Source organism: Salvelinus fontinalis, chromosome 8 (assembly GCF_029448725.1).
Source record: "Salvelinus fontinalis isolate EN_2023a chromosome 8, ASM2944872v1, whole genome shotgun sequence".
NCBI lineage: Eukaryota > Metazoa > Chordata > Actinopteri > Salmoniformes > Salmonidae > Salvelinus > Salvelinus fontinalis.
The window spans coordinates 11,455,043-11,480,679 of record NC_074672.1 but is presented as its reverse complement, the minus strand read 5'-3'; the positions used below and the strand labels follow the sequence as shown (position 1 = coordinate 11,480,679).

At 44.6% G+C, this 25,637-nt stretch overlaps 1 protein-coding gene across 1 annotated transcript; it reads left to right on the top strand.

Annotated features, from left to right (window-relative positions):
• Nucleotides 1-1,513: 1,513 nt before the first annotated feature.
• Nucleotides 1,514-25,637, top strand: slc26a10 (solute carrier family 26 member 10). The gene is made up of 18 exons (XM_055931033.1): nucleotides 1,514-2,067; nucleotides 2,869-2,979; nucleotides 9,778-9,935; nucleotides 10,213-10,377; nucleotides 10,734-10,886; nucleotides 11,012-11,094; nucleotides 11,229-11,376; nucleotides 11,654-11,767; nucleotides 11,944-12,021; nucleotides 16,234-16,329; nucleotides 16,520-16,626; nucleotides 20,841-20,910; nucleotides 21,384-21,563; nucleotides 21,663-21,717; nucleotides 23,935-24,023; nucleotides 24,154-24,208; nucleotides 24,561-24,667; nucleotides 24,823-25,637. The coding sequence occupies exons 1-18, from the start codon at nucleotides 1,800-1,802 to the stop codon at nucleotides 24,859-24,861; spliced, it is 2,076 nt and encodes a 691-aa protein (XP_055787008.1). The 5' UTR covers nucleotides 1,514-1,799; the 3' UTR covers nucleotides 24,862-25,637.

Here is a 25,637-nt window from a genome sequence, read left to right as displayed (position 1 = left end):
TTACATTGTATCATTGTTTATTTTTCACTAAGCTCTTATTGAACAACTGCTTATTAGATTGCAATCTTCCACTCCCTCATTGAATACACTAGCCTATAATGCAGTGGGATTTGGGGGTGTTAGCCAAGCTTTGTGACCTGCACCACGTTCACTCACTCTCCTGACTCAATTGACAGGGGAAACTGCCACCCGTTTTTATTTTATTTTTATTTATTTTACCGTTATTTTACCAGGTAAGTTGACTGAGAACACGTTCTCATTTGCAGCAACGACCTGGGGAATAGTTACAGGGGAGAGGAGGGGGATGAATGAGCCAATTGTAAACTGGGGATTATTAGGTGACCATGATGGTTTGAGGGCCAGATTGGGAATTTAGCCAGGACACCGGGGTTAACACCCCTACTCTTACGATAAGTGCCATGGGATTTTTAATGACCTCAGAGAGTCAGGACACCCGTTTAACGTCCCATCCGAAAGACGGCACCCTACACAGGGCAGTGTCCCCAATCACTGCCCTGGGGCATTGGGATATTTTTTTTAGACCAGAGGAAAGAGTGCCTCCTACTGGCCCTCCAACACCACTTCCAGCAGCATCTGGTCTCCCATCCAGGGACTGACCAGGACCAACCCTGCTTAGCTTCAGAAGCAAGCCTGCAGTGGTATGCAGGGTGGTATGCTGCTGGTTTCTGATGACGGTATTTTGAATACGACTGCTTCAATCTGGACGTGCTAGAAAAACGCATCCATGAATTATCTGCGTCACAACTTCGAACAACTTTTGTAACCACGCCTGCTAACAACTTTTTTTTAAACCAAATTGCAATAGCAAAGCTCGCTACACTACTTCCAAACTAGAGATATTAATAATACTTTTGGTAAATGTCTGAAAATTGTCAAATCTGACAAAGAAAGATATATGTTTGACTCCCCTCTCATCTCTCTCTGAAAATCAGAGGAGAACTTCAATAGCACACAAAACGCTCACTCATCATTAGAGTCAAGGTGTGTTTTGATCAATGAACCGCAAGCAGCTCAACGTGTCTGATTACATTTCACAGAACAGGGTTCTCTTGTCTCTCTTTTCCGTTCAGACTAATTATGTATGGGCAGTGGCAATCACAGGGTTTCCCAGGCCTATTCCCTATGGGCTATGGTGATTTAAACACCCCAGAGACAAGAGCTATTATACAGAAATCAATCCTTCTCGGAAATGACCACCACTTATAATTGCTAATAGATATGGTTAGAGGTTACACTATACCTCCACTTTAGCAACAATACCACTTTGATCTCAGTGGAGTTTTACACAGAGCTGTACATTGTATGACTTTTAAGAGGAAGCTAGGCTCTTTGAATAGTTAAGTATACTGTGGGTGTGTGTCTGGTGAAGTCAATTGGTGGGGGTGGTTTGTGTAATAGCAGGAAAGGAGGAATAAAGTAGGGTCACATTTTTTTATTTCTGAAGTATAAAGTTGGTAGCAGTAGGACCCTGCAGATTGTTATGGACCAGACATCCATCATCACAAACGTTGGACACAAGCACACCTTTATGGGGTCTCTGCCAGGAACAAGGATGTAGGCTAAGAAAGAAACCCCAAGGAAAGTTCAACACAATAACAAAAAGTTTCAGCATTGGCTGCCAAACACCAGACAGGAAAATTCAATGGTTTCTGATGTCAAACTAGAGACAGATTCCTACTATATATGACAAGCAGTAGCGACCGCATATTTTCTGCCTCATCTTCTCAGATTACTATTAGTTTCAACGAGACAACGTAAACACTCACCTGGAGGACAAGATGAGCGCTTCAGTGGCTGTATACCGAAATATTTACACCGAGGACCGGTTCAGACAGTCGTACGGTACCGAGGACAAGCCCCGTGGAGGTGGTCAACGGTTTCGGGAGAAGATCGCGGAACGGTGCAGGTGCTCGCGTGCAGCATGCCTTCACCTGTTGAGGGAACGAGTTCCCATTTTTAACTGGCTGCCGAAGTACAGGCTGAAAAAATGGATATTAGGTGATACAATAGCGGGACTAACAGTTGGTATACTTCACATTCCACAAGGTGAGTACATTTTTAAGTGAATATTGTGAGCAAAGGTTTACTGTAGTAAATTGATGTCGTTTGATGTCGAATTACCATCTTTACAAACTATTTTGTTACAACTAACCTTTTACACAATTCTGTGATGACGTTTTATTTCTCACGTGTCACTGTTTTGCCAGTAATTACTAACCAATCGTGTGTTTGATTGATTTTAAGAAGATTTTGTCAAATTGCTAATGTAAACGAAATAAACACCTTCAAATATGGACTTTTTGTTAACTCCAGATAATTGGTCAATGCTATCCGGTTCCTTGGGGACGTCCTTACACTAAACCCCAACCTTAACCCATACTCTTACCCTAACCAGAACCCTAACCTAACCCTAACCCCTACATTAACCATTTCAAATGTCAACTTCAATGGAGTATGGACCTCCTAAGGATCCCAGATAGCACAGAGCCCCCCCCCCCCCCCCCCCCCCACACACACACACAATGAACAAAATAATCTTGATACAAAATGTAAAACGTATTTAAAAAATGTATTATCATCTGAGCTTGACAGGAAAAATGGAACCTCAAAAATGTAATCTCAATGGATGTCATGGTTTATTCAGATAACGGAGTCAAGAAAATACCAGCGTTGAAAGTTGTAATACAGTAATAACAGGTGTTATTTCATAGCATTTATTGGCAACATTATTTACCACGATATCAAAGCCTTTTTATCTGAAAATGACACCAATTACTCATGTAGCCACAGGTGTATGTGATGGCAACCGATTGTCGCCTAATATCTTGTTTCTCTTCCTGAAAACAGGTATGGCCTTTGCCTTACTGACGTCAGTGGCGCCCATCTATGGCCTCTACACCTCCTTCTTCCCTGTGGTTCTCTACATGCTGTTTGGCACAGGACGGCATGTATCCACTGGTATACACACGCTGATATTATACATTTAGGACTGGAGCCTGACAAATGTATATGTGTAACAGTATAACTTTAAACCGTCCCCTCGCCCCGACACGGGCGCGAACCAGGGACCCTCTGCACACATCAACAACTGACACCCACGAAGCGTCGTTAGCCATCGCTCCACAAAAGCCGCGGCCCTTGCAGGGCAAGGGGCAACACTACTTAAGTCTCAGAGCAAGTGACGTAACTGATTGAAATGCTACTAGCGCGCACCTGCTAACTAGCTAGCCATTTCACATCCGTTACATATGGATAGGGCGCACAATGTGCCGGCGATAAATCCTCTGGCATGGGTATCTGTGTGACAGCTACTGGGTTTGAACCAGTGTCTCCACCGCCCCATAAGACTGTGTTAGCCCCCTGAGCTAAAGTCAAAGTTAATCAACATAGTTTTTTAGTTTTAGTTAGATTTATTCACACACAAAAAACAAGTGAAAGACGAAGTACAGATAAAACAAGATAAATAGGTGTGCAGGTAAGGTAGGAAACCCAAGAGGGCTTAAACGACCCACACACACACACACACACAAAAGAGCCGTATAAACAGTGCCTAGTGAAAGCCTATACAACCCTTGAACTGTCTTCACATTTTGCTGCCAAAAAATTAATCTAAACATGATTAAATTGGTGTCAGCTTCATGTTATGGGTATGCTTGCCACCGTCGGGGACTGGGGAGTTTGTCAGGAGAAAAATAAATATGAAAGGAGCAAAGCCCATGTAGAAAATTAGAGGAAAACCAGATATCAGTCTTTTGAAAACCTTGGGATAGAGTTTTATTTTTCAGTGGGACAATTACACACATTTTAATGCCAAAGACACACTAGAATGTCTTTCCAAGAAGTGTTGAGTGTTCCTGAGTGGTCCAGTCTTAGTCCTTAGTACAGAGACATGGTTTGAATATTGCTGTCCATCAATGAATCACAACCACATTTACTGAGCTTGAGAAATTTTGACAAAAACAATAGATAAATGTTGCCCTAAGAGTTGTGCAAAGTTAGTAGAATCTTATTCAAGATGATTACCTGCTGTAATGGCTGCCAAAGCTATTTCCACCATCAAATTAAACCAAATTGTATTGGTCACATACCCGTGTTTAGCAGATGTTATGATTGTGCTTCTAGTTCCGACAGTACAGCAATATCTGACAAGTAACATCTAACAATTTCACAACAAATACCTAATACACACAAATGGAATACCTAATACACACAAATGGAATTAAGAATATATAAATATATGGATGAGCAATGTCAGAGCGGCATAGACTAAGATACAGTAGATAGTATAGAATAGAGTATATACATATGAGATGAGTAATGCAAGATATGTAAACATCATTAAAGTGACATTATTAAAGTGACTAGTGTTCCATTTATTAAAGTGGCCAATGATTTCAAATCTGTGTATGTAGGCATGTATTAACTCTGAGGAGTGAAGAATTACGCAATCAAGACAGCTTAGTTGTTTTTTTAATTTCAATGTGGAGTAGATTGTGTACATCGGTAGCAAAAAAAATCTAATTTATTCCCTTTATACTAGAGACTGTATTCAGGGCATTCGGAAGGTATTCAGCCCCCACATTTTGTTACGTTACAGCCTTATTCTAAAATTGATTAAATCTGGGGGGGTTTTCATCATCAATCTACATACAATACCCCATAATGAAAAAGCATTTACGTAAGTATTGAGACCCTTTACTCAGTACTTTGTTGAAGCACCTTTGGCAGCGATTACAGCCTTAAGTCTTCTTGGGTATGACGCTACAAGCTTGGCACACCTGGATTTGGCTAGTTTCTCCCTTCTCTACAGATCCTCTCAAGCTCTGTCAGGTTGGATCGGGAGCGTCGCTGCACAGCTATTTTCAGGTCTCTCCAGAGATGTTCGATCGGGTTCAAATCCGGACTCTGGCTGGGCCACTCAAGGACATTCAGAGACTTGTCTTGAAGCCACTCCTGCGTTGTCTTAGCTGTGTGCTTAGGGTTGTTGTCCTGTTGGAAGGTGAACCTTCGCCTCAATCTGAGGTCCTGAGCACTCTGAAGCAGGTTTTGATCAAGGATCTTTCTGTACATTGCTCCGTTCATCTTTCCCTCGATCCCTCGACTAGTCTCCCAGTCCCTACGCTGAATAACAACCCCACAGCATGATGTTGCCACCACTATGCTTCACCGTAGGGATGGTGCCAAGTTTCCTCCAGACGCGACTCTTGGCATTGGTTTCATCAGACCAAAGAATCTTGTTTCTCATGGTCTCAGAGTCTTTAGGTGCCTTTCGGCAAACTCCAAGCAGGCTGTCAAGTTCCTTTTGTTACGAACCGGCTCGTAGCTGGTAACAAAGAGGGAAAGAACACAGAGATAAAGAAAAAAAACAAGCATATTTATTAAATAAAGTGAACTATATCCAAGTAACAATGGTGTGTGTGTAGTCAGTAGCATAAGTGAGTGGATGCGTGCATAGATGGTGAAAATGACGGGTGTTGAGAGGTGCCAAAATAAACAAACACAAATAATCCCTAAAATGCCACAACCAAAAACAACAGTGTGTTTCCTGGATATATGGGGGAAAGGTGTACAGACATGGCCGAAAGGTTTGAGAATGACACAAATATTAATTTTCACAAAGTCTGCTGCCTCAGTTTGTATGATGGCAATTGGCATATACTCCAGAATGTTATGAAGAGTGAGCAGATGAATTGCAATTAATTACAAAGTCCCTCTTTGCCATGCAAATGAACTGAATCCCAAAAGAACATTTCCACTGCATTTCAGCCCTGCCACAAAAGGACCAGCTGACATCATGTCAGTGATTCTCTCTGTCAGTGAGTGTTGACGAGGACAAGGCTGGAGATCACTCTGTTATGCTGATTGAGTTCAAATAACAGACTGGAAGCTTCAAAAGGAGGGTGGTGCTGGGAATCATTGTTCTTCCTCTGTCAACCATGGCTACCTACAAGGAAACACATGCCGTCATCATTGCTTTGCACAAAAAGGGCTTCACAGGCAAGGATATTGCTGCCAGTAAGATTGCACCTAAATCAACCATTTATCGGATCATCAAGAACTTCAAGGAGAGCGGTTCAATTGTTGTGAAGAAGGCTTCAGGGCGCCCAAGAAAGTCCAGCAAGTGCCAGGACTGTCTCCTAAAGTTGATTCAGCTGCGGGATCGGGGCACCACCAGTACAGACCTTGCTCAGGAATTGCAGCAGGCAGGTGTGAGAGAATCTACACGCACAGTGAGGCAAAGACTTTTGGAGGATGGCCTGGTGTCAAGAAGGGCAGCAAAGAAGCCACTTCTCTCCAGGATAAACGTCAGGGACAGACTGATATTCTGCAAAAGGTACAGTGATTGGACTGCTGAGGACTGGGGTAAAGTCATTTTTTATGATGAATTCCCTTTCCGATTGTTTGGGGCATCCGGAAAAAAGCTTGTCCAGAGAAGACAAGGTGAGCGCTACCATCAGTCCTGTGTCATGCCAACAGTAAAGCAGCCTGAGACCATTCATGTGTGGGGTTTCTTCTCAGCCAAGGGAGTGGGCTCACTCACAATTTTGCCTAAGAACACAGCCATGAATAAAGAATGGTACCAACACATCCTCCGAGAGCAACTTCTCCCAACCATCCAGGAACAGTTTGGTGACGAACAATGCCTTTTCCAGCATGATGGAGCACTTTGCCATAAGGCAAAAGTGATAACTATGTGGCTCGGGGAACAAAACATCGATATTTTGGGTCCATGGCCAGGAAACTCACAGACCTTAATCCCATTGAGAACTTGTGGTCAATCCTCAAGAGGCGGGTGGACAAACAAAAACCCACAAATTCTGACAAACTCCAAGCATCGATTATGCAAGAATGGGCTGCCATCAGTCAGGATGTGGCGCAGAAGTTAATTGACAGCATGCCAGGGCGGATTGCAGAGGTCTTGAAAAAGAAGGGTCAACACTGCAAATATTGACTCTTTGCATCAACTTCATGTAATTTTCAATAAAAGCCTTTGACACTTATGAAATGTTTGTAATTATACTTCCGTATTCCATTGTAACATCTGACAAAAATATCTAAAGACACTGAGGCAGCAAACTTTGTGGAAATCAATATTTGTGTCATTCTCAACTTTTGGCCACGACTATATTTATCCCCGGGACACACCTGAGCCCATGTGTGTCCCATTTCGCAGACGACCCTCCCAGTTCCGCTCACCAACATCCTATTAAGGAAAACAAGAGCAAAGAGAAAGAATTCGGCAGACAGAGTGGGATGGTCGTCACACTCCTATCCATAAAACCGGGGACCACCAAGGACCCTGGAACACCACACCAACCAAGCATACATATACAAAAAAGAAATACTGTCCTAGTAAACGCTACCCCACTGCCCCAGCCATCTACATCCAACCCGACATACACCTCGAAGTGTTGTGGCACCCATATGAGTGCTAGCGCTTCTTTTTACACCACGGAGTAGTTCAATTGATAATGGTTAAACTTCTAGGAAAATCGACTAACAGACCTCTCGACATCAGACACATCTCCTTGCAGCAGGACTGCACTTGCCCCCATGTGACTCGCATCCACCTGCACGTGACTCACATCCACACACAAGGAGCAGCCAGCACCAGAGAGGGGACCAGACGTAAACCGTCTTAGCTTTCAGCAAATCTGTTGGGGGAGCGACCACGGTAGAGAAGTTCCCACAGAAACTATGGTAATAACCAATCATTCCCAAGACACGCATCAGTTCCTTTTTAGTGGTTGGCAGTAGAAAAACATAAATAGCTACCACTTAAGCCCGGAAAGGACGCACCTCACCCTGCCCAACCACCTTACCAAGGTACGTAACGGTCGCCTGAGCAAACTCACACTTAGCCAATTTGATAGGGAGGTGACCCGCAGCCAAGCGGTCGAACAAAGCTTGAATACAGGCCAGATGCTCCTCCCAAGTATCTGCATAAACCACTACATCGTCCAGATAAACAGTGCACCCAACCAGACCGGAGACAACCCTGTTCATAAGGCGTTGAAAAGTGGCAGGTGCATTACGCAGGCCGAAACTCATAACCAAATACGAGTACAGACCAGAGGGTGTAATAAAGGCAGTGATTTCATGTGCCCTACACGTCAGTGACACCTGCCAATAGCCCTTTAATAGGTCAAACTTGCTCACAAACTTCGCTGCTCCGACCTGATTAACGCAGTCCTCTATCCAAGGAAGAGGAAATTAGTGACACTGTTTACCTTACGGTAGTCCATACAAAATATGTTTGTCCCATCCGGTTTACTGACAAAGATACAGGGAGAAACCCAGCTGGAGAAAGAAGGCTCTGCAATATCACTCTCCAGCATGTACCTGATCTCAGCATCCAGACAACGCAGTTTCTCTGAAGAAACTCTATAGAACCGCTGACGGATGGGGTCAGCATCCCCAGCGTCAATATCGTGTTCCATCAAGTTTGTACGTGTAGGCGTATCAGAAAACAAAACTACAAAACTCAGAGTCAGACCAACTGACTTGTCTCGCCTATCAGCAGGTAGATGAGCGAGAAGGCTGTCCAAAACATCCAGTGACTCTGAATGTTTCAATCTATCCTGCAGTACTCAATCGTCGGGACCAGGGACATCCTCCTCAACATACACGGACATTTCATGACAAAAAAGAAGAACCCGGCGATGTAACAATACTGGCCAAAAGAACAGGTTTACCATCCTCTGCGGACTCCCACTCTTCGGCCCCAGAGGAACGGAGGAACGTGCGTAATAGGGTTTTAGCATGGCACAGTCGGTGCTTTTTCCTCCGTTCAGGAGTGGCAACTAGATCATTTTGCTCAGTGCACTGGCGCACAACCGTATATGAACCTTGAAACTTTATTGAGGAGTGTCTTCCGTCTGGTGCTACAGAGATGGTTGTCCTTCTGGAAGGTTCCCCCATCTCCGCAGAGGATCTCTGGAGCGCTGTCAGAGGAACCATCGGGATCTTGGTCCACCTCCCTGACCAAGGCCCTTCTCCCCCGATTGCTCAGTTTGGCCGGGCAGCCAGCTCTAGGAAGAGTCTTGGCGGTTTCAAATTTCTTCCATTTAAGAATGACGGAGGCCACTGTGTTCTTGGGGACCTTCAATGCTGCAGAAATGTTTTGGTACCGTTCTCCAGATCTGTGCCTCCACACAATCCTGTGTCAGAAATCTACGGACAATTCCTTCGACCTCATGGCTTGGTTTTTGCTCTGACATGCACTGTCAACTGTGGGACCTTATCTAGACAGGTGTGTGCCTTTCCAAATCATGTCCAATCAATTGAATTTACCACAGGTGGACTCCAATCAAGTTGTAGAAACATCTCAAGGAGGATCAATGGAAACAGGATGCACCTGAGCTGAATTTCAAGTCTCATAGCAAAGGGTCTGAATACTTATGTAAATAAGGTATTTCAGTTTTTTTATTTGTAATAAATTTGCTATTATTTCAAATAATCTGTTTTGCTTTGTCATTGTGGGGTATTGTGTGCAGATTGATGAGGAAAACATTTTTTTAAATCAATTTCAGAATAAGGCTGTAACATAACAAAATGTGGAAAAAGTGAAGGGGTCTGATTACTTTCCAAATGCATTGTATATGAACAGAGCTTAGTTCACCAAACCACTTCCGTTGCATATGTGCTCACACTGATGCTGAGTTGCTTCATTACTGTGTTGTTGAGCCGCCGTGTGGCTGTTTTGGTAGTGGTGCTGAATGGTTGAATCACAGACTAGCTGTGTCTGTTTCCCAGGTACCTTTGCAGTGGTGAGCCTGATGACAGGCTCAGTGGTGGAACAGCTGGTGCCCACCCCTCTACAGCTCAACTCCTCCAGTCCAGAGGCTGCAGACTTTGAGGCCCAGAGGATTGGGGTTGCCTCCGCTGTAGCCTTACTCTCAGGGATCATGATGGTGAGTGATACATAGGGTTCTCTCTGGTTGAATCTCAAAAGTATTTCCCTCGATTCCCTGCATCCTCTCTCTTCATCTCCATCTCAAAACTTCAGAGGGAAGCGAGGAGAGCATTGGAGGACAAGATCAGAAGAGCTGCTCTCCTCACTTCCCTATGATGTTTTAAGCAGGAAGCAAGGTAAAGGACAAGTTTAAGATGGCATGGCCCTGTAGATGGAATGGTATTTCTATAGTGTTTAGATGTTGTAGTCCTGACTAAATGTTGTTTGTTTCCCAGCTCTGTATGTTTGGGCTACAGCTGGGTTTCCTCTCTACATACCTGTCAGAGCCCATCGTCAAGGCATTCACCAGCGCTGCAGCCTTCCACGTCACCATCTCACAGCTGCAAAGCATGCTGGGACTGCGGCTCCCCCGCCACACCGGCCCCTTCTCACTCTTCAAGGTCAGCAGTCAGAGAAGTGACAATGATCAGGATAATACAGTGTTCACTTTACAGTAGTTTAGAGCTCCAGGACATTGTGGAATTATAATAGAAATAGGTTCTCTGAAGGAGAGAAGAAGTCTCAAATAAAAGAGAACTGAGGGAGCTCTCAAAACCTCACTTGGTTCAATTTGACCTTGTAAGAGACACTTGACAATCATAAACACCGGGGTGTGGGAAGAGACAATTTAAATAGTTGCTCCTCTCTTCACTATAACGCGTTCCCCACTGAACCCGCCCCACACCAACATGGCCCGATGAAATACATCACCCCCCGTGTGTGTTAACTCATCCCCCCCCCTGTCTGTGTCCTCCAGACCCTTGCGTCTGTCATAGAGAACCTTCCCCACACCAACATGGCTGAGCTGCTGACCTCCCTGGTGTGTCTGGCCATCCTGGTACCGGTTAAAGAAGTCAACATGAGGTTCCGACAGCACCTACGCACACCCATCCCCGTAGAGATCCTCACGGTCAGTCACAAAGAGAACAGTTATTATAATACTGATCATGTTCGATGTAGCTCTGTGTAGCTGTAATGTTTGTGACGTGCTGATTGATGTGTTATAACTCAATTTGATGTTTCTCTTTCTCTCAGGTGATAATAGCTACAGGAGTGGCCTATGCTTCATCTCTGGACTCTAACTATGGCGTTCAGATAGTGGGACACATTCCTGCAGGGTAAGGTATCCACTAATTGAGCATCTCCATCTAGTGATATCATCATCATCATCATTTAGCTTCTTTTAAAAGAGAAATTAAACATTCTAAACAGAGAGTGAGTGTAAAGTTTTGACCGTGTTTTGACTGTGTAGCTTCCCTAGTCCACGGATGCCTGCCTTGCACAAGTTGCCTGAGGTCGCTGGAGACACGGTTGCCATTACGTTTGTGGGTTATGCTGTGTCTGTCTCACTGGCAATGATCTACGCAGACAAGCACGGCTACTCCATCCAACCCAACCAGGTAGGCTACAGTGGTCCTCGACTAATAGGATACAGTAGTGCTGGGAAATCAACACTCACTCCAATCTTGTCACCTTGTCCAAGGCATTACACGTTTAACGTGACTTCTGTGTGTGTGTAATCTGTGAGCTGTGACAAGAAGTCCATCTTTAAGGACAAGCGTTGTCATCATCATCATTATCACTACCATCATCATCATCATCATCATCATCATCATCGTCGTCATCATCACCATCATTGTCATCATCATCGTCATCATGTTTGTCTTTTTTCTCCAGGAGCTCCTGGCCCATGGTATCTCCAACACAGTGTCGTCTCTCTTCACCTGTTTCCCCAGCTCAGCCACTCTGGCCACCACCAACATCTTGGAGAGTTCTGGGGGATTCACACAGGTACACACTACTTTATATCGAGCCTACTTTCCAGGCTTTGTCTTTACTTGAATCTGTACGGATGACTTTCTAGATGCCCTATTTGTCTGCCTCGCCATTTGCTTCTGGCATGATGATACATTAATTCCTTTATCCTTTAAAGTCATTTAATGTTCTCTGTCTCTCTGTCCGTTCAGCTCTCTGGCTTGTTCACCAGTCTGGTGGTTCTGATAGTTCTACTGCTGATTGGACCTCTCTTCTACTTCCTGCCCAAGGTGAGTCAGTGTGTGTCTACTAAAAGGTGGAGGCATACAGACTTTAGCTAGTTCGTGCAAACAAAACGACATAAAACGAAACGAAGTGCACTCGTCGTCCGAGTCATTTACTCGTAATGTCCTGATCCAAATCAAATCAAATCCAATATTATTTGTCACATACACTTGGTTAGCAGATGTAAATGCAAGTGTAGTGAAATGCTTGTGCTTCTAGTTCTAGTACCATGCAGGATGGCTTGTTTATCTAACAAGTAATCTAACCTAACAATTTCACAACAACTACCTTATACACATTTTTTCATTATTAAAGTGGCTGGAGTTGAGTCAGTATGTTGGCAGCAGCCACTCAATGTTAGTGATGGCTGTTTAACAGTCTGATTGCCTTGAGATAGAAGCAGTTTTTCAGTCTCTCGGTCCCAGCTTTGATGCACCTGTACTGGCCTCGCCGTCTGGATGATAGCGGGGTGAACAGGCAGTGGCTCGGGTGGTTGTTGTCCTTGATTATCTTTTTGGCCTTCCTGTGACATCGGGTGCTGTAGGTGTCCTGGAGGGCAGGTAGTTTGCCCCCAGTGATGCGTTGTGTAGATCTCACTACCCTCTGGAGAGCCTTACGGTTGTGGTCGGAGCAGTTGCCTACCAGGCGGTGATACAGCCCGACAGGATGCTCTCGATTGTGCGTCTGTAAAAGTTTGTGAGTGTTTTTGGTGACAAGCCGAATTTCTTCAGCCTCCTGAGGTTGAAGAGGCGCTGCTGCACCTTCTTCACCACGCTTCTGTGTGGGTGGACCATTTCAGTTTGTCCGTGATGTGTACACCTAGGAACTTAAAACTTTCCACCTTCTCCACTACTGTCCGGTCGATGTGGATAGGGGGCTCCTCCCTCAGCTGTTTCCTGAAGTCCACGATCATCTCCTTTGTTTTGTTGACATTGAGTGTGAGGTTATTTTCCTGACACCACAATCCGAGGGCCCTCACCTCCTCCCTGTAGTCCGTCTCGTCGTTGTTGGTAATCAAGCCTACCACTGTAGTGTCGTCTGCAAACTTGATGATTGAGTTGGAGCCGTGCATGGCCACGCCAGTCATGGGTGAACAGGGAGTACAGGAGAGGGCTGAGAAGGCACCGTTGAGGGGCCCCAGTGTTAAGGATCAGCAGGGTGGAGATGTTGTTACCTACCCTCACCACCTGGAGGCGGCCCGTCAGGAAGTCCAGGACCCAGTTGCACAGGGCGGGGTTGAGACCCAGGCTCTTGAGCTTAACGACGAGTTTGGAGGGTACTATGGTGTTAAATGCTGAGCTGTAGTCGATGAACAACATTCTGACATAGGTATTCCTCTTGTCCAGATGGGTTAGGGCAGTGTGCAGCGTGATTGCGATTGCGTCGTCTGTGGACCTATTTGGGCGGTAAGCAAATTGGAGTGGGTCTAGGGGGTCAGGTAGGGTGGAGGTGATATGGTCCTTGACTAGTCTCTCAAAGCACTTCATGATGACGGAAGTGAGTGCTACGGTGCGATAATCATTTACCTCAGTTACCTTCGCTTTCTTGGGAACAGGAACAGTGGTGGCACTCTTGAAGCATGTGGGAACAGCAGACTGGGAAAAGGATTGATTGAATATGTCCATAAACACACCAGCCAGCTGGTCTGCACATGCTCTGAGGACGCGGCTGGGGATGCCGTCTGGGCCCGGCAGCTTTGCGAGGGTTAACACGTTTAAATGTTTAACTCACGTTGGCTGCAGTGAAGGAGAGCCCGCAGGTTTTGGTAGCGGGCCGTGTCAGTGGCACTGTATTGTCCTCAAAGCGAGCAAAGAAGTTGTTTAGTTTGTCTGGGAGCAAGACATCGTGGTCTGCGACAGGGCTGGTTTTCCTTTTGTAGTCCGTGATTGACTGTAGACCCTGCCACATACCTCTCGTGCCTGAGCTGTTGAATTGCGACACTACTTTGTCTCTATACTGATGCTTAGCTTGTTTGATTGCCTTGCTGAGGGAATAACAACACTGTTTGTATTCAGTCATGTTTCCGGTCACCTTGCCCTGATTAAAAGCAGTACCGTAATTTCCGGACTATAAGCCGCTACTTTTTCCCACGCTATGAACCTTGCGCTTTATACAATGACGCGGCTAATTTATGGATTTTTCCCGCTTTCACAAATTCATGCCGCCAAAAAACTGAGCACCGTCACATAATGTGAAGTAAATCGAGCGCGCTCAAACTTTCCATCATTCTGATTACGGTAGTCATTTTATCACCCTCATCATGGCAAAGACACGGAGAAATGCATATGATGCAGCTTTCAATTTGAAGGCGATCGATCTGGCTGTTTGAAAAGTAAATAGAGCTGCTGCACGGGAGCTTGGCCTTAATGAGTCGATTAAAAGACGTTGGAAACAGCAGCGTGAGAAACTGACTTAGTGCAAAAAGACAACAAAAGCTTTCAGAGGAAAGAAAAGCAGATGGCCCGAACTAGAAAATGAGGCTTGGGTGACAAGTGGGGAGAAATCCTTGTCACCCATAAATCGCGAAGAGCGATTTATGGTCAAGTCTGCCAGTGGGTCCTGACAGCGTGGAGCTGCTGCGTATTGAAGAGGGCAGCATAAACTCAGCGGGGAATTTGCCTCCGGATGAAAGTGAGGAGAGCACAATGAAAACGATCCAACATCGGATGAAGCAATTCTGAGGCTATTCAACTCCGACACCAAAGGAGATGACAGTGGTTTCAGTGCACAGGAGGAAGATAGTGACCAAGGACTTTCTTGGTAGGCTACTGTTTACTGCTATTTAAAAAAAAAAAAAATGTTACAAGCCTGTTTCGTTAAAGCCTATTTATTTTTGTTACAAGACGTGTTTCGTTTAAAGGCTGTGTAAAGTTCATTTGTTTCAATGTACCGGTAGGCACCTGCGGCTTATAGACACGTGCGGCTTATTTATGTACAAAATACATTTTTTTTTTAAATTCAGTGGGTGCGGCTTATTTTCAGGTGCGCTTAATAGTCCAGCAATTACGGTAGTTTGCGCTTTCAGTTTTGCGCGAATGCTGCCATCAATCCACGGTTTCTGGTTGGGGAATATTTTAATAGACACTGTGGGTACAACATCACCGATGCACTTGCTAATAAACTCGCTCACCGAATCAGCGTAGTCCGACACTATGCGGAACATATCCCAGTCCACGTGATCGAAGCAATCTTGAAGTGTGGAATCCGATTTGTCGGACCAGCGTTGAACAGACCTGAGCACGGGCGCTTCCTGTTTTAGTTTCTGTCTATACGCTGGGAGCAACAAAATGGAGTTGTGGTCAGATTTTCCGAAAGGAGGGCGGGGGAGGGCTTTATATGCGTCGCGGAAGTTAGAATTACAATGATCCAGGGTTTTGCCAGCCCGGGTCGCGCATTCGATATGCTGATAAAATTTAGGGAGCCTTGTTTTCAGATTAGCCTTGTTAAAATCCCCAGCTACAATAAATGCAGCCTCAGGATATGTGGGTTCCAGTTTTACATAGAGTCAAATAAAAAAAAATCAGGGCCATCGATGTGTCTGCTTGGGGGGGATATACACGACTGTGATTATGATCGAAGAGAATTCTCTTGGTAGATAATGCGGTAGGCATTTAATTGTAAGGAATTCTAGATCAGGTGAACAAAAGGACTTGAGTTCCTGTATGTGTCACGATCGTGTGGGGGAGAGACGGACCAAAACGCAGCATGTGGAAAATAAGCCATCTTCTTTTATTATAGAAGAAGGCAAAACGAAACAAAACACTTACAAACTATGAAAACAACAACCGACCATGAAGCTATAAACGTAGTGCACATACACATGCTACAAACGTTCAGACATAGACAATTCCCCACAACAAACTAAAGCCTATGGCTACCTTAAATATGGCTCCCAATCAGAGACAACAGAAACCAGCTGTCTCTAATTGGGAACCCATTCAGGCAACCATAGACTTTCCTAGACAACTACACACAACATAGACACAGCTAGACAACTATACTAAACATAAACCCAACTACTCTAAATAAACCCCCTAAACCTTACAATCACCCTGGACACTACAAAACCCACATAAATACCCATGTCACACCCTGACCTAACTAAAATAATAAAGAAAACAAAGAATACTAAGGCCAGGGCGTGACAGTATGTTGTTATGATCACACCGTGTCTCGTTAATCATAAGGCATAAACCCTGCTTTACCTCTGTCCTTAGGCAGTGCTGGCCTGTATCAATGTCACCAGCCTCAGACAGATGTTTCTACAGTTCCAGGACCTGCCAGACCTCTGGCGAGTCAGCAAGATTGACTTCGTAAGTCTGTCCATGTTACCATTGATTTGTATAAATATACCACTTTTGGGCAAGTGGTTTAGTGATCAACCACTGTGAACCAATGTGGCTTGTATATTTGTGACCTTATATGGCCTGTATATTTGTGACCTTATATGGATGGACTGCATATTTGTGAACCTGTATGGACTGTACTGTATGTGTTTTGCAGGTAGTGTGGCTGGTGACTTGGCTGTCTGTTGTGGTCCTGAATGTCGATATGGGTCTGGCTATTGGAGTGGTCTTCTCAATGATGACAGTCATCTGTCGCACACAGAGGTATGGTATGCCTTCACCCCTCTCAACACAGACGACACAGACACAGTGTATCAATGGTTCCGTAGTGCTACAGTTGTTGGAACTGTACATGATACTATTGCTAAATGTAACCAATGTCTTGCCTGCGTAACTGCCTGTGTACATCTCCAGTATATGCGTCTATTTTTTATTAAATCTGTATTAATTCGATTTCTGCATTCAACAGCAACAATAATCATCAGTGAAACTATAACTATGACTTCTAATAATGTGATGCAATTCTCTAGAGACCGCTGTGTGCCGGAATTGAAGTCTCTGGATCAGAGCACTGTGGATTACTGTCTATCATAGGGACGAATTAATATCCGTCATAAACCTGTGATATGAACTTGATACACTCACCAAGGGTAGAATTGATACAGTGGCTCAGTTGGTAGAGCATGGTACTTGCAACACCAGGGTTGTGGGTTTGATTCCCATGGGGGACAAGTATGAAAATCTATGTATGCTCTCCCTCCTTTAATTGGCTCTGGATAAGAGTGTCTGCTAAATAAATGTAATATAAATATAACCAGAGTTAACTTTCAAGATTTTAACATTATATTGTTGGTCGACTAACAGTATACACTGACTATACAAAACAGTATGGTAGTAGTTGCCAGGTGCAATAGTTTGTGTCAAGAACTACAACACTGCTGGGTTTTTCACGCTCAACAGTTTCCGGTATGTATTAAGAATGCTCCACTACCCAAGGGACATCCATCCAACTTGACACAACTGTGGGAAAGTTTGGAGTCAACGTGGGCCAGCATCCCTGTGGAATGCTTTGGACACCTTGTAGAGTCCATGCCACGACAAATTGAGGCTGTTCTGAGGGGAAAAGGGTGGGGTACAACTAAAGCTGAAGCTGTAACCGCCACACCAGCGGTCACAAGTCATGAAGGCAGTCAAATTCCACGTGACCGTTTAGTCACAGTGATTAGGCTTCTCCAAGCTCTGATGCTGCTGATGGTCATTAATAGCCTACCAAAATTGCTAACTGCCTGCTACTCAGCACTCTATTGTCCCTCTAATCACTCTGACATCAATGCAAATGTTTAGAAAATCTAATCAGACACTTCATGAGAGCCCATGAGCTCATGTTGCACAACATTTCTATAGGGTATGTAATTGCGTGAGAAAACAGTGTGATGGCCTCTATTAAAAAGAGGAGGATCAGCTTTCTGTAGGTGTAGGCTATACCATTGCCCCTTTTCCAATACAGGTGCATGATAATGGTCCATTCTAAATAAAATAAAAATTCACACATGCAGTATATTATTTAGTATATGTAAAGACAAGATTAAATCAAGAATAGTCTGATGGGAGGCAATATTAGCCTAACACTTGTGAATTATATAATATCACTTGTGAATGATGCCCAGCATAAGAAACAATGCCTTTTTTTGCGACTTTTTCTAATCATAATCACACACCTCATGTAGCCTAGCCCATAAGCCTATATGTTTTAATAAGGTTTGTATCACAACTAAAGTGGCCAGATAACGTCTTAAAATTAAGCACTATAATCTGCTTTACAAGGGGTATAGAGCCTAATTGGCATACATAAGCAGCGTGTCAGTTTCAAGTTTGGGGAAGATCATTTTCACCATAAAAATGCACCTTTTATAATAAAAGCATTACATGCATAATTGCATTTGCTGTCACTTTTGATAATGTTTTTCCGCTAATAGAACATTTGCGCTTATAGCCTACTGCCTTGTGAGCATTGCTGCGTTTATAATGTGAAGAAATAGACCAATAGTTTATAAAATTTGTAAGCTAAACGTTCTGATCTGATATGCACCTCGGAATTGGAAAAGGACGCATGCAGTTGCGTCCCCGATGTGTCTGTATTCACTTGTAGCCTGTAAGAAAAGCTGATGACGTGAGCCATGTGAATGAGAGGTGCTTTGAAGCAGGCAGCACTCAGGGAGAAGGACACAACGGCCACTGGCTGCAAAAGGCATGGATTGTATTAGGGTGCATTCCGGATCGTGGATCGTCGCCGGAGGCTCTGGACTGGGAACCCCCGTTGGAGACTCTGGACTGCAGACTGTCGCTGGAGGCTCTGGACTGCCGACCGTCGCAGGAGGCTCTGGACTGCCGACCGTCGCTGGAAGCTCTGGACTACAGACCGTCGCTGGAAGCTCCGGACTGCGGACCGTCTCAGGAGGTTCCGGACTGCGGACCGTCTCAGGAGGTTCCGGACTGCGGACCGTCTCAGGAGGTTCCGGACTGCGGACCGTCTCAGGAGATTCCGGACTGTGGACCGTCTCAGGAGGTTCCGGACTGTGGACCGTCGTTGGGGGTTATAGACTGTGAAACGTCGCCGGAAGCTCTGGACTGGGAACTGTCGCCGGAAGCTCTGGACTGGGAACTGTCGCCGGAAGCTCTGGACTGGGAACTGTCGCCGGAAGCTCTGGACTGGGAACTGTCGCCGGAAGCTCTGGACTGGGGATCGTCGCCGGAAGCCTGGTGCATGGTGCCGGCACTGGTGGTACCGGGCTGGTGACACGCACCTCAGGGCGAGCGCGAGGAGCAGGCACAGGACGTACTGGACTATGGAGGCGCACTGGAGGCCTGATGCGTGGGACAGGCACTGGTGGCACCGGGCTGGTGACACGCACCTCAGAGCGAGTGCGGGGAGGAGGCACAGGACGTACTGGACTATGGAGGCGCACTGGAGGCCTGATGCGTGGGACAGGCACTGGTGGTACTGGGCTGGTGACACGCACCTCAGGGCGAGTGCGGGGAGGAGACACAGGACGTACTGGACTGTGGACACGCACTCCAAGGAGAGTGCGAGGAGCAGGAACAGGACGCACCTGACTGGGAAAGTGCACTTGAGGGATAGTGCGAGGAGCAGGCACGGGACGTACCGGGCTGTGGAGACGTACTGGAGACCTGGTGCGTATAGCCGGCATCAATGGTACCGGAACTTTAACACACTTCTCACGGCAAGTGCGAGCAGCTGGCACAGGACGTACTGGGTTGTGAAGGTGCACTGGAGACCTGGTGCGTATAGCCGGTATCAATTGTTCCGGAACTTTAACACACTTCTCAGGACGAGTACGGGGAGCTGACTCAGGTGGCACCAAACTGACAACACGTTCCTTTAGTCCAAATCCGTGCATCCTCCACCAACTCAACAACTCTCCCATTTCTCTCTTCCAAATTCTCCTTCTTCTCCCAGACTGGCTCTGGTTCAATCCTCGACTGCTCTATGTGCCCCCCCCCCCCCCCCCCCCCAAAAAAAAAATATCTGGGGGTTTCTGTGGAATTCCTCCAAGACTTCGTCGCTGTCCCTCCTTCACTGCTTCTGCCTGCTTCCATGGCAGGCTCTTCTCTCCTGCCATTATGTCGTCCCAAGTCCAGGATGTTCTCTCCCTAATCTCCTCCAAAGACCAGGATGCCATTACCTCCCGGGCTGCTTGGTCCGTTGTAGTTGGGATCTTCTGTCACGTTCGTCTGAATGATTGGACCAAGGCGCAGCGTGCGTAGAGTTCCACATGTTTATTTAAATGAAACTCCCAGAAAACAATAAAGAAACAAAAGAAACGTAAAGAAATGAAGTGCTCATAGACACTACACAAAAACAAGATCCCACAAACAACAGGTGGGAAAAAAGGCTGCCTAAATATGATCCCCAATCAGAGACAAGGATAGACAGCTGCCTCTGATTGGGAACCATACCAGGCCAACATAGAAAACGAAAAACTAGAATGCCCACACTAATCACACCCTGACCTAACCAAATAGAGAAATAAAAAGGCTCTCTAAAGTCAGGGCGTGACAAATAAGGACAACTCAGAGTATGCTACTCTGTTCTTCTGAAATAGACTACATTTTCTTCATATCATGCTTCTTTAGACCTGTCTAAAATAAATAATGGATTTATTGTGAAGGTGTAGGCTATATTACATGGATTTATTAAACTTTTTAAAATGTAGATGTTCCAAAGGTCTGCATCAGTGGCTTGTAGGCTATGTGTGGAAGCCAGGATATGCTAAATGTGTTTATATTAATTAACGGTCAATTACTGTGAGACTGACAGTTATTTCCTTGACAATCACCGGCTGATGAAATTTAGTGACCGCCACAGCTCTAAGTGCAAATAAATATTAGGAAGTTGTTCCTAACGTTTGGTATACTCAGTGTATACACTCCCACAATAATAACATTGTTTTCCTCAGGGCTGGGTGTTCAGTGCTGGGCAGAGCGAGCAACACAGAGATCTACAGACCTTTAGAGAACCACAACAAGGTGAGAGGAATTCTTCTGTTCACACTGGAGATATATTTTTCTGGCTGTAAAGATATCATATTAATCACAATACAAATACTTCCACTGATTCTTGATGTAGATGTGAAGTAAAAACTGCTATTGTGATGCAATCGTGAGAAACCCTCATTAGTATCATAGTTTCAGACAGTGATCAATGTAGAACCCTGCACGGGCACGAATTTTCAACCCGAGCCCTACCCATGCCCGTGACGTTCAGGTCCTACCCTACCGAGGTCCGATTGCTTCTGCCCGAAACCTGAAATCAGGAATAACTTCCTCCATTAATAAATCCATGAACTGCTTCTCTCTGTCACTCGCACGCAGCTCGCTCTACGTGCCCTTTGCTCATGGCGGCTCTGAGTCAATGAAGAGACACCAGAGAGCAGTTAGCTGTTAGCTACTTTTCGTCCCTCTTAACTCAGACAAAACTCAAGGAGCATTATTATTTTTAGTGCTATGAAGTTCCGGGTGTGAAGATCCTGACATACAACGGGCCCATCTACTACGGCAACCGCAGCTTCTTCAGAGAGGACATGAGTCGTCTGCTGGGCCTCACCCCAGAGAGGATCCGCAGTAGAGAGAAGGCCAGGAAGGCCCTGGAGAAGAGGGAAAGAGAGGCTGTCAACACTGTGGTGAGACTACACACTATATCTGGGCTAGATCACATCTTGTACATTGGAAAATATAAAAACATATGTTCTATAACTTACTGGTAATGTCTTTTTTTTCAGGAGAGAGGTGTCGCTAACACATCATTTTCATCTGAGAATGAGTTCTTTAAATCTGGTGAGTGATAATACATAAAAGTACTGTATATAGTTTGCAGTAATTTAATCTGGGTACAGGGCCACTTACGGTGCATTCGGGAAGTATTCAGACCCCTTGACCTTTTTCAAATTTTGTTACGTTACTGCTTCATTCTAAAAATGGATTCAATATACACAATACCCATAATGACAAAGTACAAACAGGTTTATAGAAATTTTTGCAAATTCATGAAAAATGAAAAAATGAAATATCACATTTACAGACTGTATGTATTCAGACTCTTAACTCAGTACTTTATTGAAGCACCTTTGGCAGTGATTACAGCCATGAGTCTTCTTGGGTATGATGCTACAAAGTTGGCACACCTCTATTTGGGGAGTTTCTCCCATCCTCTCAAGCTCTGTCAGGTTGGATGGGGAGCGTTGCTGCACAGCTATTTTCAAGTCTCTCCAGAGATGTTCGATCGGGTTCAAGTCCGAGCTCTGGCTGGGCCACTCAAGGACATTCAGAGACTTGTTCCGAAGCCACTCCTGCGTTGTCTTGGCTGTGTGCTTAGGGTTGTTGTCCTGTTGGAAGGTGAACCATCGCCCTAGTCTGAGGTCCTGAGCGCTCTGAAGCAGGTTTTCATCAAGGATATCTCTGTACTTTGTTCTGTTCATCTTTCCCTCGATCCTGACTAGTCTCCAGGAGCCTGCTGCTAAAAAACATCCCCAAAGCATGATGCTGCCACCACCATGCTTCACCGTAGGGATGGTGCCGGGTTTCCTCCAGACATGATGCTTGGCATTCAGGCCAAAGAGTTCAATATTGGTTTCATCAGACCAGAACATTTAGTTTATCATGGTCTGACAGTCCTTTAGGTGCCTTTTGGAAAACTCCAAGCGGGATGTCATGTGCCTTTTACTGAGGAGTGGCTTCCGCTTGCCACTACCATAAAGACCTGATTTATGGAGTGCGGCAGAGATGGTTGTCCTTCAGGTTCTCTCCACAGAAGAACTCTGGAGCTCTGTCAGAGTGACCATCAGGTTCACGGTCAACTCCCTGACCAAGGCCCTTCTCCCCCGATTGCTCAGTTTGGCCGGGTGGCTAGCTCTAGGAAGAGTCGTGGTAGTTCCAAACTTTTTCCATTTAAGAATGATGTTGGCCACTGTGTTCTTGGGTACCTTCAATGCTGCAGAAATGTTTTGGTACCCTTCCCCAGATCTATACCCTGACACAATCCTGTCTCGGAGCTCTACGGATAATTCCTTCGACCTCATGGCTTGGTTTTTGCTCTGACATGCACTGTCAACTGTGGGACCTTATATAGACAGGTGTGTGCCTTTCCAAAACATGTCCAATCAATTGAATTTACCACAGGTGGACCCCAATCAAGTTGTAGAAACATCTCAAGGATGGTCAATGGAAACACCAGGCACTTGAGCTGAATTTCAATTATCATAGGAAATGGTCTGAATACTTATGTAAATTTATTGTGTATTGGGTATTGTGTATAGATCATTTAATCCATTTTAAAATAAGGCTGTAACGTAACAACATGTGGAACAAGTCAAGGGGTCTGAATACTTTCCAAATGCACGGTAAAGGCCCAGTTTGTCTTGTGTATTGTATCATATTGAACAATAGCCGATGAAACGAACAATGTAAAAGTGTTCAAAAATCTGATCAGTGTGATCTAGACAGGACCTTCTAATCAGCCTGTTTGAATGGCCGGGAGTTTCAGCTTTCTATGGTGACGTCACCAGGTGGTACATTGGTTAATAGACCAATAACAAATAGAGTTCCAAAACTCTCTACCAATAACAGTTTTAAGTTTCTCCCCTCTCCACTCAGACTACTCCCAAGGTATTCTTGTCAATTTTTATGGAAAACTATTACAGTAAGGTATTTAATTGTTACCCAGAAATAATTTAATGGTTGCATTGGCTGCATTTAATGGCTGCATTGGGCCTTTAACTCTCTACCAGTAATACACTAAACTAGTGGTTAGAGCATTGGGCCAGTAACCGAAAGATTGCTGGATCGAATCCCTGAGATGACAAGGTTGTTGTTCTACCCCTGAGCAAGGCACTGTTCCCCGGGCGCCAGAGACGTGGATGTCGATGAAGGCAGCCCTCCGCACCTCTCTGATTTAGAGGGGTTGGGTTAAATGCAGAAGACACATTTCAGTTGAATGCATTCAGTTGTACAACTGACTAGGTATCCCCTTTCCCTTCCCTAATGTTGTCTCTGCAGAAACTGCTGAAAGTGAGGTCCAGGCAGTACTAATAGATTGCAGCAGTGTGATTTTTGTCGATGTTGCTGGAGCCAGACTCTTCATACAGGTGAGAAAAGTAAATGATATAGTATTTTGTTGTGCAGTACCTTCTGCTGGACGAACATACAGTACCTTGTTCTACAGTACTGTATCTTTACTTCTAGTATCAGTGGAATTAATGATGCCTCTTTTTCCAGATGTGTATTGACTGCCAGAAAGTTGGGGTTTGCATATATTTGGCCAATTGCAATGGTAAGTTCAACAAATGAATGTATAACGCTCATTTCAATATCAATAAGTTAAATCATCCAAACGTATGTTTAGGAGGAGTCTGACGTGTGATGTAATGTTGAACGGAGAATGTTCAGACTCTAGATCTAGAGCACTGACTGAAGTTCTAGAATGTAAACCTTACCCTACGAGGTCTTGACTACTGCTGGTTTTCTGTTCTACCTGATCATTTAATGAACCCAATTAGTGTCCAAGGTCTAAATCAGTCCCTGATTAGAGGGGAATCATTTTAAAAAGCAATGGAACTGGCTTCGATGTCCAGATTTGAATTTGAGAGATCTAGAACATTGATAGAAGGTACTCTTCCCCACAGAGAGTGTTCTGAGGATCCTAACCTCCAGTGGACTGATGAACTACATGAACCCACAACACATCTTTGTTACGGTCCACGATGCTGTGATGTACATTCAACAACAGAAGGTACAACACACAAGCAATGACCAGACGTAAAGGCTTGATGAAGAATGCTTTTACAGTAATACTGTAATAGAGTAATTATACAGTAATACAGTTTCAGTATCTACGGTAATATAGTAACCAAAACCTGTGAACATGCTTGTTTTTGTTCATGACAGGAGCAAACTCCAGAAAACACTACTACCGTTTGGGTGTGAGATGGTTGGTCGGCCATTCTACACGTCAAGATGAACTGATATGCAGTAACATGCACGATACAGACCAGGGAAAACATCTCTCCCTCTACAAGGACTGTACATCAAGGTTTGTTCCTGGTCTAAGACGGGCGCAGTGCTGTGTTAATGTGTATACTAGTATGCCATGATTGGGCTTCAAGAAGGGAGCAGCGTATTGTAGCATTTCAGTATGAAATTCAGGGTCAATCCCAGTATTTTAAATACGTATTTGAAGGACCAATACTGAAGAGACTTGCACAAATGATCACAACAGTGGCAGAGCACGTATGACGCACAAAGCACTCCTGGTAGTCCTGCTACTTACTGGAATCCAGGAGAAGAGACCAATGAGAGATGTTTATCTACTACAATAACCCTAGTAAACACAAATATATACATCATTTGATTATTATCTGTTAAAACATTGCTTATTATATCTGAATGCTGGAAAAATAGTGGCCAACCATTACTGGTATTTATTTTGTAATTCTGTAATACAAAAGTGAATATTATTCCAATGAATAAAATGCACTGAACGCTTTCTTAAAAGGGAGATATGTATATTCACATGAAATAATGCCTTATGTGTTATAAATGTATATTTCTGTGTACTGTACATTGTGTTTATAATGAAATGCACTGCAGAAAATGAGTGAAATTACGTACGGATACCTGTATTGTCTGCAACTGTAATATCCTCCTGCAGTTTTTGAAATACTTTTATTGAGTTATTTTACAATAAACATGCTCAAAATGTA

Bases quoted from the DNA above. Each gene is read 5' to 3' on its own strand.
- slc26a10 (XM_055931033.1), top strand. From the start codon at position 1,800: ATGAGCGCTTCAGTGGCTGTATACCGAAATATTTACACCGAGGACCGG. The intron at 11,768-11,943 runs GTACACACTACT...CTGTCCGTTCAG, and splicing joins GTTCTGGGGGATTCACACAG to CTCTCTGGCTTGTTCACCAG. The intron at 24,668-24,822 runs GTACAACACACA...TGTTCATGACAG, and splicing joins TGTACATTCAACAACAGAAG to GAGCAAACTCCAGAAAACAC.